Below are 16,304 nucleotides of genomic sequence, written 5' to 3'. Positions count from 1 at the left end.
GTGTATTGCCAGCAACAAAGTGCAAAATACAGCTGCAAATGTGATGTTTTTGTTCACAATGCACCTGGCGCCACAATAGTTCATATGATGCTCAGTCTGCTTTGGGTTGCTGTTGAGAAGCTAAGTTTAAGGTTTGTTGAAAATCATGAAAACAGGAAAGGAAAGTGAGGCTGCAGTTGCCCTAGAACAGGGATCCCCAACCTTTTTTACCCGTTCAAATGTAAAAAGACTTGGGGAGCAACGCAAGTATAAAACATGTTCCTGGGGTGCCAAAAAAGGACTGTTATTGGTAGCCCCTATGTGGACTGGCAGCCTACAGAAGGCTCTGTTTGGCAGTATATCTGGGTTTTATGCAACCAAAACTTGCCTCCAAGCCAGGCATTAAAAGTAATCACTTGCTTTGAGGTCACTGGGAGCAACATCCAAGGGGTAGGAGAGCAACATGTTGCTCATGAACCCCTGGTTGGAGATCGCTGCTCTAGAAGCTAATGCTAAAAGGCTAATTATTAATAAGTTGCAGAATGCAATGATCAGAGCCAAGATGAGATATATATGTGCCCAAGGATGCACAAAGCCAAACTACACCCTCCATCACACACAACCCACTTGTTTCCACCTGCCACTCGATGACTGAGCAGACTGACCACCCCTCCCCTTCATTCACCACTGCATTGGTCTAAATCTTTCTTGAGTTTTAATTTTCCTTTAAGGTTTCTTAATGAAAATAAAACCAGAATAGCTCTAAATAAGAATGAATTCAGCTACTTTGCTGAACACAGACCAAGGCTAGGGATCATGGAATATAGCCTTAGTCAAAAAATCATAGCTATGAACAAAAGGCAATATGGGTCAGCATCAAGAATTCATGAGAAGCACAAACACAATACAAAGTTGGGCCTAAAACAAATTAATGATAACAGCTTATGCTGATAATTTAATGTGGTTGTTAGAAGCTCTAGCGTCATGGTGCAGCAAGCCTGTGTATGGGAAGCATGGGGAGATCCAGGGTACCTGAGGTAACCTTACATTTTCAGGTCTGAATGAGGATCTCATTTTAAACCCAGAGAATTAAGATCTCCAATATGAGAATTAGTCTCCTACATCTTTGTCTCGTGTCTGCATAGTTGAGGCAAACCCCTACACCAGGTTTACATTTAAAGGAACTTGCCAAGTCTTCAAAATTGCAAAGAGAGAGTTATATTTATATTTTATTTTCAGTTCCGTGAGCTTCACACAATGATGTCATGTTAGAAAATAAGATCTACAGCTTAGTATTTAACACAGAACATTGTAATTTCAAGATTATAGCAATCATCTGGCTCAACCATCAGACCATGGGGAGGTTTTGTGGTTTATGGTTTTCAAATTATCCAAACAGCAATGTATTTGCATGATATGTATTTTGAAATATTTGTTTGGTTTATTAGAACTGTCCTACAGATCAGAAGCCAATGCTACGTGAGTCCTGGGCACTTCATCTAATGAGCTAAAGTAAAAGAGAATAAAGCTGCACTCTCAGAAGTAGAGGTGGGCATACACAGACAATTACAGTTGGCCACTTTGGCTGATTTGGGTCTTAGTTACATGTATGGGCCCTTTGGGTGGGGGGAAGTTTTAAAAGACAATATCACATTTGTATTTTTCTCTTCATTGATTTTTTTTTTATACTATCGAAAGCTACATTGCATTATTACCGTACTCAAGCCATAAAAAATGGAAGACTTAAATATATAGAAGGCAGATACGTTTTGTAAATTATTATTGTAATTATTAAGGATTTTAGTCATCACCAAATAGGTTCATGACCATATAAAGGCACAAGTGATTTTATCCAAGTCATAGATGGCATAACATGCCATTGGAAATACAAATGAATTCACTAAGCATCCATTATAACCAAAGATACCACTATGCACTGTTTATTAGCATATATTTTACAGGTCATTAATGACTGTAATTTATGTACCTGCATTTTAGAAATTAATTATTGATTCCGCAATCAGACACCAGGTGCAATGAAAGCTATCAGAGAAACTTCTGCTGAATACCTTGAAGCAAAAGCCCCAGACACCATTAGGTTAATTGCACTAGACTAGACCATTAAAAACCTAGTTAAAGGATCAGTAACACCAAAATATGTGTTTTCAATTAAATAAAACATAGGGGTGTATATATTAACAAGCAAACATTACTGGTGATGTTGCACATAGCAACCAATCAGAAATTTGCTTTTATTTTTTAACTTGGTTGCTATGTTTTGCTATACTATGTTGGTTTGTCTCCAATGTTAATAAATACATCCCCTTATGCACTGTTGCCCTGCACTGGTAAAACGGATCTCTTTGCTTAGGAAACACTACTATGTGTTTTATAACACGCTACTGTGTAGCAATGGAGGCAACTGAAATAGAGCAAAATGGCACAGGTTAAAGGAACATATGCCATAAATAACATTTCTTTCACAATTTCTTTTTCTGCATTATTACATATTATGAGGAATTTAGAATGATATATCTAAAGAAAAGCATTATATAAAATCTCCTATAAATAGTATAAAAATAAGCTCTGTAGAACAGCATTATATTATACAGACCTGCAATCTGCTATGTAACCTGAGCCTGTTCTTGGCTGTGGCCATGGCTACACACCAGCTTATTTATATACTACTAGATAACTATAGTAGCGTTTCTGAAGCAAACTCACTCGTTTTACCGATGCAGGGCAACAGTACATTACATTTTGATTACTTTAGAACACTGACATTTTTTTGGTTACTGTTCCATTTAGGGCTAGTGGTAAACAGTTTTTTTAAACCGGTGGAGAAAATGCTATTTGTGTTTTTAGCCTAACTGCTGTGGTTATTTGGACCAGAGAAAATATTCTCTGTTAGTACCTATCATCTAATGTGTTATTGTGCTTTGGTATGTGCTAACTTTGGCACTTCAGTGAGAGTGAACTGCATTAATCAGTGTAGAGCTACAAGTGACCACTGACTGTACCAGTCCTGCATTTCCACTAATAATTCTGTACAGAGATTGTTTTACCATATGGAAGAGCACACATTAGCCCCAGGGGTCTCCTGGGGGTATGCTATTAAAATCTAAAGGCAGAAGGGAAGTAGGTTTGATATCCCTTATGCTTTTCACTTTGACTAGGGTCTCAGTCTTCTTGCCATCCTTAGCCCCATTTCTCTAACACTTAGGGGCTGATTTACTAACCCACGAATCCGACCCGAATTGGAAAAGTTCCGACTTGAAAACGAACATTTTGCGACTTTTTCGTATGTTTTGCGATTTTTTCGGATTCTTTACGAATTTTTCGGATTCTTTACGAATTTTTCGTTACCAATACGATTTTTGCGTAAAAACGCGAGTTTTTCGTATCCATTACGAAAGTTGCGTAAAAAGTTGCGCATTTTTCGTAGCGTTAAAACTTACGCGAAAAGTTGCGCATTTTTCGCGTAAGTTTTAACGCTACGAAAAATGCGCAACTTTTTACGCAACTTTCGTAATGGATACGAAAACTCGCGTTTTTACGCAAAAATCGTATTGGTAACGAAAAATTCGTAAAGAATCCGAAAAAATCGCAAAACATACGAAAAAAACGCAAAATACCGATCATTACGAAAAAAACGCAATCGGACTCCATTCGACCCGTTCGTGGGTAAGTAAATCAGCCCCTTAGACAACATCCCTCTATATAATCATTCTTTACTTCCTATATATATAAATGCACACACTCACACTAATCACAGCACTATGTCTGAGTGCCACAGTGAGAATTTGTAGTACATAGACCCACTTGTGCCTTGGTTTTACACGCACAATATATATATATATTCCTCTGATGTGTTTAATGCCCATTTGCCGATATTAAAGTAAACAGAATTTGTAATAAAAGTGTCATAGTATGTTGCTAGGTCTAGTTGTCATAGATGACCAGTTGCTAATAAAACCATTTTCATATTTGTTACTTCTTACTACAAATAACTAGGAAGAAATCCTTAGCAAGATTGCATTGTGGCACACCTACCACTAGAGGCTGCTCTTGCACTAAATCCATTTTTTCATTAAGAGAACTGAAATAAAATTACTATACAGCCTTCACATTTTATACTTTCTTAGTTAATAAATACTTCCCGATAACCAGGGCACCAGTTGGGTATATATTTATACTTTAAATGATGTCTGCATTTGTTATAAGCAACATAAAGAATCATGGTGCCTAAGCCAAAATTGTTGTTCACCCTGCCTGGCAGTCTGTGGCCTGGTGTACAGCAGCATCACTCTGCATTGTTTCCATACTATAAAAGAAAAATGTTCATAAACAAATCTCTACTTCTATCTGTAGGTCTCCAGCTTATTCTAAACAAAATCTCCAAGCTTTATAATTATAGTCAGTGGCTTTCCTTTGGATACTGAGATTTGGAACACAAAAACCTTCATTTGTATTTTTAAAATAATTGCAATAAATGCACCAAGGGTTCCTACATTTGACTCTGACTTGACCTTTCAAAGCAAGCTAACTTATTTCTTACATTCTGCTTGTAAGGATATAATGGGTATAGAGGGCATGTTCAAGGATTTATGTAGCAACCTAATGTGCTAACTTCATTAATTCATTTAAAAGGAGCAGCTGCAGTGTGACAGTAATACCTCTTTAATAAAATAAATATACCCCATTTTCAGTTCTGGACTGAGATTCAAACTAGGCCCTGGCATTTCAAGTACACAGGGACCCAAACAACCCCCACACAGTGTTGGACTGGCCCACCAGGATACCAGGAAAACTCCCAATGGGCCCAGGTGTCAGTGGGCCCTCCTGCTCCTGCCCATTGGGCCTGTGTCTTGGTCATTCCCTATTTGTGAATGAGAAGAAAGAGGAGAAATAGATGGAAGAATAGATGCTAGCATGTAAAAAGAGACTAGGAGAATAAAGAGGTTGGGTGAGGAGAGGAGGAAAAATAGTTTGGAAAGCGGGCCTAGGGTCTAAGGTTTTCTGCAGGGCCAGTGGGTTCCCAGTCCAACACTACCCCCACAAGCCCACTAAATATTAGCATCTTACAGCAACCGCCCTGGCATTTACCAGAATCTACAAATTACCAGTTAGAACTGCACAAGATGCCTGATATATAGTGGCTGTCTATGGGATGTTACAGCAGCTTCTGTGCATTTGTCAGAATGTATAGCTTGGCAGGCCTGTCCACTGTTGTTTTATTCACCTAGCATGGTGGCCACTACTGGGCAAAGAAGGGTCTGCATGTGCCCCCAGCATCACTACCTTAGGCTAATTGCAAAAACAATCAAGTGTGCATTTTTGAGTTAAAGTGCACCTATCACCCGAAAATTGCTTCCCCCACCAGAGGTGCGGGCTAATAAAGCCCACAATCCGGTTGGAAGAAACATTTTTCAAAAAACACAATCCCCTCCTCCACTAGGCCACCCGCACCAAGAGGGAGCTGGGATCTTTGACTCAAGCCTGGATTTGTGGGCAGGCCACAAAGGCCCAAGCCTAGGGTGACATGCCATCCGCTGGCCACAGGTGCACTGGGAACTGGGCAGAACATTTTGACAAACATTTAAATCTCCTGTCCACCCAGTTCCAGCGAAGAAGACAACAAAGGAGTGGATGGTGACAGCAGTGGCAGGGTGGATTGGTTGCAGGATAGTGCAAGCAGCTGAGGGTAAGTGCGGCTTGGGGCCAGAGGGGGTGCAAGCAGCCAAGGGGATGGAGGGGGCGCAAGCAACCAAGGGGGCCTAGGGGCGCACAATTTTTTAAAATGTTGCTCTGCTGCTTCAATTTCTAACTACTGCAGATTTTTATTTACACTTATAAAGAACTCAACATAAATACTATGTTCCAATACAATATAATGATGCAGAGCAAATCTGTGACAAAGTGTTCAGCTCTTTGCAACCTGGACCTTAATTTATCACAAACCTTATTAATCGTGACTTCAGTTTTCCAGTGTTTCCTCAAATCCTAAACAGAATGGAAAATGATTTTGAACAAAACCCATTCTGTCTTTTAAAACCTCCAATGGTGGAAAAAAAAAAAAAAGCCTTTCCCTGCGGGCTACTTGAGCAGCAGAAGTTTGGACACGGTTGTGTTTGGCACAAACAAAAGTAGAAGGCAGGGAGTAGCGAACATATAGCCGTGTGTGAGGCTGCCCCTTGCTGTTTTACACGTTTGTGCATGAAAGAGGTTTATGTGTACAAGCATGATGTGTTCTGTGTGCCATCAGACTGAGCATAAAGTGCACTGGCTGGAGAATACCTCCCGCACGAAGCTCTCCATGAAGCAATTTCATACAATAACATATTCTTCTTTCCTACCCTGAACAAAAAAAAGGAAAGCTCTTGTGCAGCAGAAAGGCATCTCATTAATAAGAAACTGATGCACAAGGCAGGGATTATGGATGACGTAAGTTTGGGCACCCAAAAATGTAAACCTGTGGCTGTCCGGGAGTTGCTGAAACACAAATCTCTGTGTTCCCAGCTGCCTTCAACCTTGTGTGGCTCCTGGGAGTTATAATTCAATCACAGCTGAAGGGCCACTGGGTTAAAATCTCTGCCAGGGGATTATTGCACAATGTTACTTGGACTCTATGGCAATGGAGGGCAGCTGTGGGGTTGGTGGCTAAAGGCAAATGTTTTTTCCATCCTGCACTAACACTGGCCCTGCCAACAGAAATGCCCAGAGCTCATGCACTGGCCAAACATAATTAAATACAGTATAGGACAGGATAACTGCCTGTTTGATATATGAAGTATGTAATCCGTAGGTGGAGGACAGGTTATTTTATACATAATACTCCAGAAGCAAGCAGGATAAATGTAGCACCACATTCAAAAATAATAACCCAGAACATGACAAGATTAATACAGTGACATTTTAATAAGTCACAGAATATATGGCAGGATAAATACAGTCAATGTCATTTATAATGGTGCTGGAAAATGTAGACGTATACCTGCAGTGTCAATTTCATGTCAAATAACCCCAGAAAACATAGCAATATAAATATAGTATGGATTTCATGTATAATAACTGTGGATCACATGGCAGTATAAATGCAGTGCCACCTTCATGTGTAATATGTTCATCCTGTTTGTTGTAAGGAATACATTGGTGTTGGTTTTAGGGGCTAACTTTAAATAAAATGTACCCATAATGTGAGGAATCGTACCTGCTATCCAGTCTCCCAATACAGACAGATATATAAAGTAGATAACCTATGGTAAATATAAAGACAAGCCTCCTGTTACAGATTAGACTTTTATACCACAGCTCACTTCTCTAGACAGGCAAAGGGCTGCATTATAAGCAGCTGTAAGTGCCTTTGAGGGAATATAGTGTTAAAAAGCACCCTATTTTTATTGTGGCTACCAGCCTGCCACACTGATGAATCCAAGGTAACCTTGCACTTCATATACAAGAACCTATCTGCAGTAGCATCTTATTGCTGTGACCACATCTGGCAAGGATACTAAAAGCCCCACAGGAGGGCTGCGAGCCACAGTGATGCCCCCTGCTGGAGAATTTATAGTTCATCTTGGGGAAGAAGGTTGAGGGATAAGCAAGCCACCCACCGACACAGTGACCAGGGTCATCCAAAACGGCCTGTTCCAACTGTGTGTGGGGCCCCCAAGCTGGATATAGACAGGGAATACAGGTCACAAGGGCAAATGTTTCTGTGAGGAATAAATGACTTGTGACAAACGTCTACTACCTTTGAGTAACAAACAGGCAACAAGATGCAGACTGTATCAGGCTGTATATGTTGTAATATATAGAATATACAGGGAATAAACAACTAAAATACACACTGATTATCAGTGCCGATAACTGGCAGCCTTTCACATCCAGAGCAAACCATTTAAAGGGGGTGCCTCATGACCTTACATGCCTCTTGTTTCATCCAAAACCAATAATGGCCAAAGGAACACTGCCACTAGGCAATAATGAATTGTCCAGGCTTCCACTACAGCACCATGCCTTGGGATTTGTGTGGTAACAGCTGCAATGGGCATCAGAAAGCAGCCTTTGGTGGGTATGTCTGGGCTAAGACTCAAAATAGGCCCTGGCTTTCAAGTACACAAAGGCCTAAACAGCACCAGCCCAGTATAAAGCGCTGATCTATGGCAATTTACAGCAACCCTGCCGGCACTTGCCAGATTTTCCAGATTGTCAGCCCTGACCTGCAGCTGGAAATGCCAGACTTATGAATCTAAGGCCACCTTATTCTTCTATGACCAAAACATATACGTGTCCTTTAATCAGCAGAGCATATGCATTGAATTGCATCTGGTAAGAGTACTAGAATGCATGGAGGAGGGCTGAGAGCCACAGCGATGTCCCCTGCTGGAGAATTTATAGTTTCATTTGGAGAAAAAGTGGAGGGATTGACCAACCACCCACCCATGCTGTGACCAGGTCATTCAAAATGCCCAATTCCAACTGTGTGTGGGGCCCCCATGCTAGGTATAGACAGGGACATTAGGTCACAAGGGCACATTTTATGTGAGGGTAACTGCATTACATGTATTATATTACTACATTGGGTTCACTTGGAAGGGATGAACTTGATGGACTCTGGTCTCTTTTCAACCCTATGGAACTATATGTAACATTGCTGATATTCACACTTCACTGCTGATGTTCACAAATGTCAGGACCCAGCTTATTAATTCAGAATGCTATTGTGTAATTAGTGGCAATGTCTGTCATGCACTGAGATCCCAGCCGTGCAGCTTAAACACATGGAGAGAGTTGGTCTGGCCCCGACTGGCAACTGTATATTCCGGCTAATGCCAGAGGGGCTGTTGTTAAGATGCCGTAGACAGTCACTATTTACTAAGCACATGTGGCGAGTTTTTGGGCCTCTGGGTACGTTGAATTACAGAGATTACTATTAATCTCAGCATGGACCGTTGGTACTCAGAATATTGTAGTTAAAATAGTTATTTTCCCTGGAGAAGATGAAGGGACGTAATTACTCTTTACAAGTACATTATAAGGCATTATAGAAAGATAGTGGGGATCTTTTTCACACAGAAAAGAACAAAGTCAACCCCTTTAGACTTTCTCATAAGCTGAAAGGGAATCACCACACCTTTCCCCTTCCTTTGTTTCAATCCATATGAATAAATTGTTCAGAGCTATACGTGCATTTCACCACTAGAGGACACTGTCTACCCACACGATACACTCTCTGCTATTACCCATTTTTTTTCTATTTTATTCCTCATAGAGTTGAAGAATGAGAACATATGTTCTGTGGAGTTGTCCTGTGATTTTCTTTAATGTTCCTCAGTGCAGCAGTTTATTTATCTGCTCCTCTCCCCAGGGACATATAAGAGAGAGGGGAGATGACAGGCGCGCAAAGCACAGTATTCAGCTGAGATATTTTGCTTTATAATAGAACAAAAACAAATCAGTAAAACACATATTCATCATGAGCCGTTCCTAGCCTAAGAGCTCCCTTACAAAAGCATACAAAAGTTTTAGAGCAAAACTGCAGATGATGTTAAATTTCACGCTGTATCAGTGCAAAGACTGCGCAGTAGTGCAACAACTTTGTTGCGGCTGAATGACGACCGGACAGCCCTGGTTTAATCACATATACACTGTATCTGCAAGGATAACCGGCGGTCGCATTACTGTATAGAGAACAAGCAACCGCAGGGGCTGCCCAGGAATGAAACACATTAGAGGAGGCTGCAAATGCTACTTATACAGCAGATGACTAAGTGTCAGCTAAGGGTTAGGGCAGGGGTGCACTTATGCTGCCAGTGGGCTGATAGTTCGGGCAAGTCGGGGGGCTGCCTTGGCACACAGAGAGTTAAGCAGCATTATTACCAGGCACCCCCCCCCCCCTTCTCTTCCCAGCGAGCTAACGGTTTAGGTCCCAGGGAGCAGGCACACACCATCCCCATCCTTGCTCCGCCCCCGGCCAGAGAACAAGCAGAGCTGCCGGCCAATGGAGGGGAGTAAGGGCAGCCCGGGTAGCCTGACAGGATTTAGCGAGGGGCTGCGGCAGCAGTAGCCAATGGCCAATCAGGGGGCAGCAGGGTGGGCTTGGAAGTGACAGGCGTGTGGCTGGGCGGCGCGTTGGATGGAGTTGGGGGACTGATTCCTGCCTGAAGGGAAGGGGATTCAATGAGCGAAGAAAGTTTTTGTTTCAGCAGCAGCAGCTTCAGGAGCAGCGACTTCCAGCGCTCTCAGTTCCATTGCATCTCTGTGCCGCACACTGTGGGCTGCCACTCGCCCCTGAGCCCCCTGCAGTCGCCAATGTTGGGGTGAGACTTAGCCAGGCAGCCCTACTCCCCGCAATACAGAGGGGGATACACACACAGCTGTGGGTGCCGCTGCTGCTTTGCCTGTTGGATGCGCACAGCCCCCTGGCACTGGGATGAGTAGTGGGACGTCTCTACCAGGCGCTCCCAGCTTTGTGCGCTGAAGGGGTTCGTACGGATAATGCGGGGATCCCTAGTGCGGAGGAGTTTGGCGCACACAAAGGGTCGGTGACCCGAGCGAGCAAGGAACCAGCGCAGAGGGACACCTATAGCCCCAGCGGCTCTGCGGGAACTGGCGCAGCTCCGATCCACAAGTAACTGACCAGCTGCGCAGCGCACTGCGGGATGCTCCATACAGTCTGGAACCCTCACCACAAGGCGCTATAAATGAAGTGCTACTGTAACCTGAGGGAACGCTGCATTTACTGGGGTTGCCTTACTCCTGCTCAGTTGTAGCTAATCCACCCAAGGAATTTCTGCACCACTGCTTGGATTTATAATTTTGGAGGAATTTTGGTTCAAAGATCCTGGAATAGCAGAATGAGCCTTTTAACAGGAGTGACTTCTCCCTTTAACATAGTTACTCAGATGTGTCTGCTGGTATCGCTGCTTCTGCTGCAAGTTCCTGGGGTTTTATGCAGCTCCCAGCCAAGGCAGGTCTTTCAGGTATTGGAGGAACAACCTCCAGGGACATATGTGGGGACTATCAGCACCAAACCTGGCTTTACCTACCGGCTTAGTGAATTCCACGTCCTGTTTAGCATTAACTCCACTACAGGTTCCATCTACACCACCTCAAATATTGACAGAGAGAGTTTGATCAGTGATGTTATCAACCTGGTGGTGCTCTCCAGCCAGCCAACCTACCCAACAGAAGTGCGGATTACTGTATTAGATATCAATGACAACTCACCTGTTTTCCCAGAGCCCTCCATTGTAGTTTCCTTTAAGGAAGACACACAGGGTGGGCGCCAAGTCATACTGGACACTGCTACAGACTCTGATGCTGGCACTAACGGTGTAGATCATCGCTCCTATCGTATTGTATCAGGTAACCAGGATGGGCGCTTCAAGCTGGGCATTACAGTTAACCCAAGTGGGGAGGGGGCTTTTCTTCACCTGATGTCCCAAGGTCCCTTAGACAGAGAGACCAATCCATGCTATTATCTGCTGGTGGAGGTGGAGGATAAAGGGACTCCCAAAAGATTAGGTCACCTTCAAGTTAATGTAACTGTGCAAGATATTAATGACAACCCACCAGTTTTCAGCAGCTCCCAGTACCAGGCCAAGATAGAGGAAGACTCCCCAGTAGGTTCAAGCGTTTTAAAAGTGGAGGCCACTGATAGAGATGAAGGCCCTAATGCTGCAATCAGGTATCAACTTGCAGAAGGTACCCCTTTTCAAATAGATCCAGAAAGTGGCCTTGTAACTATTAGGGAACCCCTGGATTATGAGAGCCGGCGGCAATACACCCTCAGCATCCAGGCCAAAGATCTTGGTACCCCACCACTCACCGGCCGCTCAGAGGCACTGGTCCGCCTAATTGATGTAAATGATAATGACCCAGTAGTAAAATTCCGCTATTTCCCTGCTACCTCCCGCTATGCATCAGTTGATGAGAATGCTCAAGTTGGGACAGTGGTGGCTTTGCTTACTGTCACCGATGCAGACTCTCCTGCTGCAAATGGTAATGTTACAGTTGCTATCCTGGGAGGCAATGAACAGCGCCATTTTGAAGTGCAGACTTCTAAAGTCCCTAACCTCAGCCTCATCAAAGTGGCCAGTTCTCTTGACAGAGAAAGAATTCCTTCCTACAACCTGACAGTTAGTGTGTCAGATCAGGGTCATCCCAGGCCCCGCTCCTCAGTGGCCAGCTTAGTCATATATGTTAATGACATCAATGACCACCCTCCAGTTTTCCAGGAGCCACATAGTAAAGTAGAGATCAGTGAGGATTTGCCCCCTGGATCCTACATTTGTGGGGTTTCTGCTTCTGATGGGGATACAGGATTAAATGCCAATCTGCGATACTCTATTGTGTCTGGAAACAAGCTGGGATGGTTCTCTATTAGTGAAAACAGCGGACTGGTAACTAGTACTTCAGCACTGGATCGTGAAATAGCTCCACAACTGCTCTTAAATATCAGTGCTCGGGACCAGGGGCCACAGCCTAAAACAAGTTATGCCACACTCCTTGTCAACCTTCTGGATGTTAATGATCAAAAACCCACTTTTACTGGTATCAATGTAAATGGGCACTTGGTATCTTTGCCAGAAAATTCTTTGGTTGGCACTGAATTGCTCATGCTCAAGGCTACTGATGGTGACCTAGGGGACAATGGAACCATTCGCTTCTACTTTGATGCTGATAACCCTAGCCAGTGCCAGGGATTATTTCGGCTAGACCCTTTGTCTGGCAAATTGAGTAATCGGGCAGATCTGGACAGAGAGCAGCAGGATCGCTGCACTTTACAGATTTTGGCAACTGATCTTGGCACCCCTCCCCTGTCTTCCACAGCCAAGGTCATTGTTTCTCTGTTGGATGTAAATGACAATAGCCCAGTTTTTTATCCAGTGCAGTACTTTGCCAACATACAGGAGAATGAACCACCTGCTAGTTTTGTGGCCACTGTCACAGCTTCTGACCCAGACCTGGGCATCAATGGCACAATCAGATATTCTATTAGAGCTGGGGACACATCAAAATTTCAGGTTCATCCTGAGACTGGAGCAATCTCTACAAAAGCAGCCCTTGACAGAGAAGAAAAAACAGCCTACCAGCTCCAGGTGGTGGCCACAGATGGTGGGGGGCTGCAGTCCCACAATCATGCCATAGTCACCATCACTGTGTTGGACACTCAGGATAATCCCCCATCCTTCTCCCAGGGCTCATATAGTTTTGTTATGTTTGAAAATGTGGCAGTAGGTTATAATGTGGGAACGGTTGTAGCTACCACTATAGATCTTAATACTAATATCACTTACCTGGTAACTACAGGTGACCAAAAGGGGGTCTTTACTATTGACAGATCCACAGGGCTAATCATGACTGCAAGTGTGGTAGATAGGGAGGAGCAAGACTTTTACCAATTGAAAGTGGTGGCCAGTGGTGGGGCTGTAACTGGGGAAGCTATTGTTAACATCACAGTTAAAGACTTAAATGACAATTCCCCTCACTTTGTAAATGCAGTCGAAAATGTCAATGTGGTTGAGAACTGGAAAACGGGTCACATCATTTTTCAGGCCAAGGCCGTAGACCCCGATGAAGGTGTCAATGGTAGGGTATCCTACAGCTTAAAGCAAAATCCTCAAAGCTTGTTTTATGTTGATGAGGTTACTGGTGCTGTGAGCCTTACTGGGCCACTAGATGTTGATACTGGCTCATACCAAGTAGAAATTATAGCATCAGATATGGGGGTACCACAGTTAGCTTCTAGCTTCATCTTAACCATCTCAGTGCATGATGTCAATGACAACCCCCCTGTCTTTGATCAGCTCTCTTATGAAGTGACCCTGTTAGAGTCAGAACCAGTAAATTCAAGATTCTTTAAAGTTTACGCTACTGATAAAGATTCAGGGCTCAATGGAGAGATTACATATTCTATAATTCACGGAAATGTGGGTGAGGCCTTTGGTATATTCCCAGATGGCCAACTCTATGTAAAGAGTGAACTGGACAGAGAGGTTAAGGATTTGTATATTTTGCAGGTCTCTGCCTCAGACAGAGCTGTTGAGCCTCTCAGCACTACTGTGAATGTTACAATAATACTGGAGGACGTTAACGACAATAGACCATTGTTCAATAGCACCAATTATGTTTTCTATTTTGAGGAGGAAAACAGTGGGGGGTCATTTGTTGGGAGAATCTATGCTGTGGACAAGGACTCTGGTTCCAACGGTGAAATAATGTATGCTTTTGAAACCATGCAGCCTGACTTTGAACTGAACACGGTTACTGGGGAGATTACAAGTACCCATCAGTTTGACAGAGAGGCTCTCATGAGGCAGAGGGGGGCTGCAGCATTCACCCTTAAAGTAACCTCCACAGATTTAGGTTTGCCAAAGCCACTCAAAGATCAAGCCACTGTGCAGATTTACATAAGAGATATCAATGATAACCACCCTAAATTTTCTAAAGACTTATATCAAGCTAGCATATCTGAATTGGCTTCTAACATGACCCAGGTGCTAAGGGTGTCTTCATCTGATGTGGATGAGGGCAATAATGGTTTGATAAGCTATTCTATTATGAAGGGGAATGAGGAGAAGCACTTTACAATGGACAGTAGCACAGGGCAAGTGGCACTGGTGGGCAGATTGGACTATGAAGCCACAGCCTCTTATTCTCTGATCATTCAGGCTGTTGATTCTGGGGCAGTTCCATTGAGTGCAACCTCCACCTTAAGCATTGAGGTCCTGGATGAAAATGACAACAGTCCTTCTTTCCCCAAAGCCGCCTTATTTGTGGATGTTGTGGAGAACATGAGAGTTGGGGAGCTGGTGTCCTCTGTGACAGCTACTGACTCTGATTCTGGGGACAATGCAGATATTCACTATAGCATCACAGGGACTAACAACCATGGCACTTTCAGCATTAGTCCCAACACTGGCAGCATTTTCCTTGCCAAGAAGCTGGATTTTGAAACCCAGGCGCTGTACAAGCTGAACATCACTGCAAAGGACAAGGGCAACCCCCCTCGTTCGAGCACCATGTCCGTGATTATAAAGGTGAGAGACTTCAATGACAACCCACCCTCCTTCCCTGCAGGTGACATCTTCAAATCGGTGGTAGAGAACGTTCTCATTGGCACCTCCATACTGACTGTCACTGCCACCGATCCCGATGCTGATATCAATGGGCAGCTGACATATACTATTATCCAGCAGAAGCCAAGGGGCAACCACTTTGTCATTGACGAGGTGAGAGGCACCATCTATACCAACGCGGAGATAGACAGGGAGTTCGCCAACCTGTTTGAGCTGACTGTGAGAGCCAGTGACCTGGCGGTGCCTCTGGAGTCCAGAAAATATGCCTTAAAGAATGTCACCATCTTAATAAGCGACCTCAACGACAATGTGCCCACATTTGTGTCCCAAAACGCCTTTGCTGCAGACCCTTCACTAGCGATCGGATCGGTTTTGTCCACCATTACAGCGTTTGATCCCGATGAAGGGTCCAATGGAGAGATCGAGTATGAGATCATTAGCGGAGACACCGAGACCTTCATAGTGGATCGCTACAGCGGGGACCTAAGGGTCGCCGCCCCCATGCTGCCCTCTCACCTTATCTACAGCCTGATAGTGGCTGCCACTGACTTGGGCGCTGAGCGGAAAGCCACCACCACGGAGCTCACTATTATACTGGAAGGCCAAGATGGCCCGGTGTTCTCGCAACTCAAGTACATCACGATCCTCAAAGAGGGAGAACCGGTCGGTACCAATGTGATAAATATTGAAGCTGCCAGCCCCCGCGGTACCGACTCGGTGGTGGAGTATTTCATTGTGTCGGTCAGATGCGAGGGCAGGACAGTGGGACGGTTATTTACTATTGGGCGCAACACTGGTGTCATCCAAACAGCAGCAGTGCTGGACCGGGAGCGGGGGGCCCGACTGTACCTGGTGGATGTATATGCCATAGAGAAGGAGGCCAGCTTGCCCAAAACCCAGAGAGCCCAGGTAAGAGATGCTTCATTGGCATTGTGTGAATGACATGATACATAGGCATAATGTGAATGACATGATACATTGGCATAGTGTGAATGACATGATACATTGGCATAGTGTAATTGAGATGATATACATAGCAGTTCTGAGTGCTGCTGCTGGTGCTACCACCGGACCTATCAGTATATAAGAACTGATGATGATCATGATTGCCCTTTTACACATGACTACATTTGCTTAATTATCATCACTGTTACAAAATGTAAATTTTGCTGAAGTTGTGATAGTATAAAGGTGGCATTTTCACTTAAAGGGGTAATTCACCTTTAAATTAACTTGCAG

General features: G+C 43.9%; 1 protein-coding gene across 1 annotated transcript in view; it reads left to right on the top strand.

Annotated features, from left to right (window-relative positions):
* The first annotated feature begins 10,111 nt into the window (after positions 1–10,111).
* The window catches only part of fat4 (FAT atypical cadherin 4), a 163,276-nt gene continuing 157,083 nt past the window's right edge, over positions 10,112–16,304 (top strand). The window contains exon 1 of the mRNA XM_004911117.4: positions 10,112–15,974. Coding sequence (XP_004911174.2) covers positions 10,839–15,974 — 5,136 coding nt within the window. The 5' untranslated portion in view covers positions 10,112–10,838. The remainder of the gene's footprint in view (positions 15,975–16,304) is intronic.

This window comes from Xenopus tropicalis, chromosome 1, assembly GCF_000004195.4.
Source record: "Xenopus tropicalis strain Nigerian chromosome 1, UCB_Xtro_10.0, whole genome shotgun sequence".
In the NCBI taxonomy this organism is placed as follows: Eukaryota; Metazoa; Chordata; class Amphibia; order Anura; family Pipidae; genus Xenopus; species Xenopus tropicalis.
The sequence above is the reverse complement of the archived record's forward strand: the minus strand, read 5'-3'. Positions and strand labels throughout refer to the sequence as shown.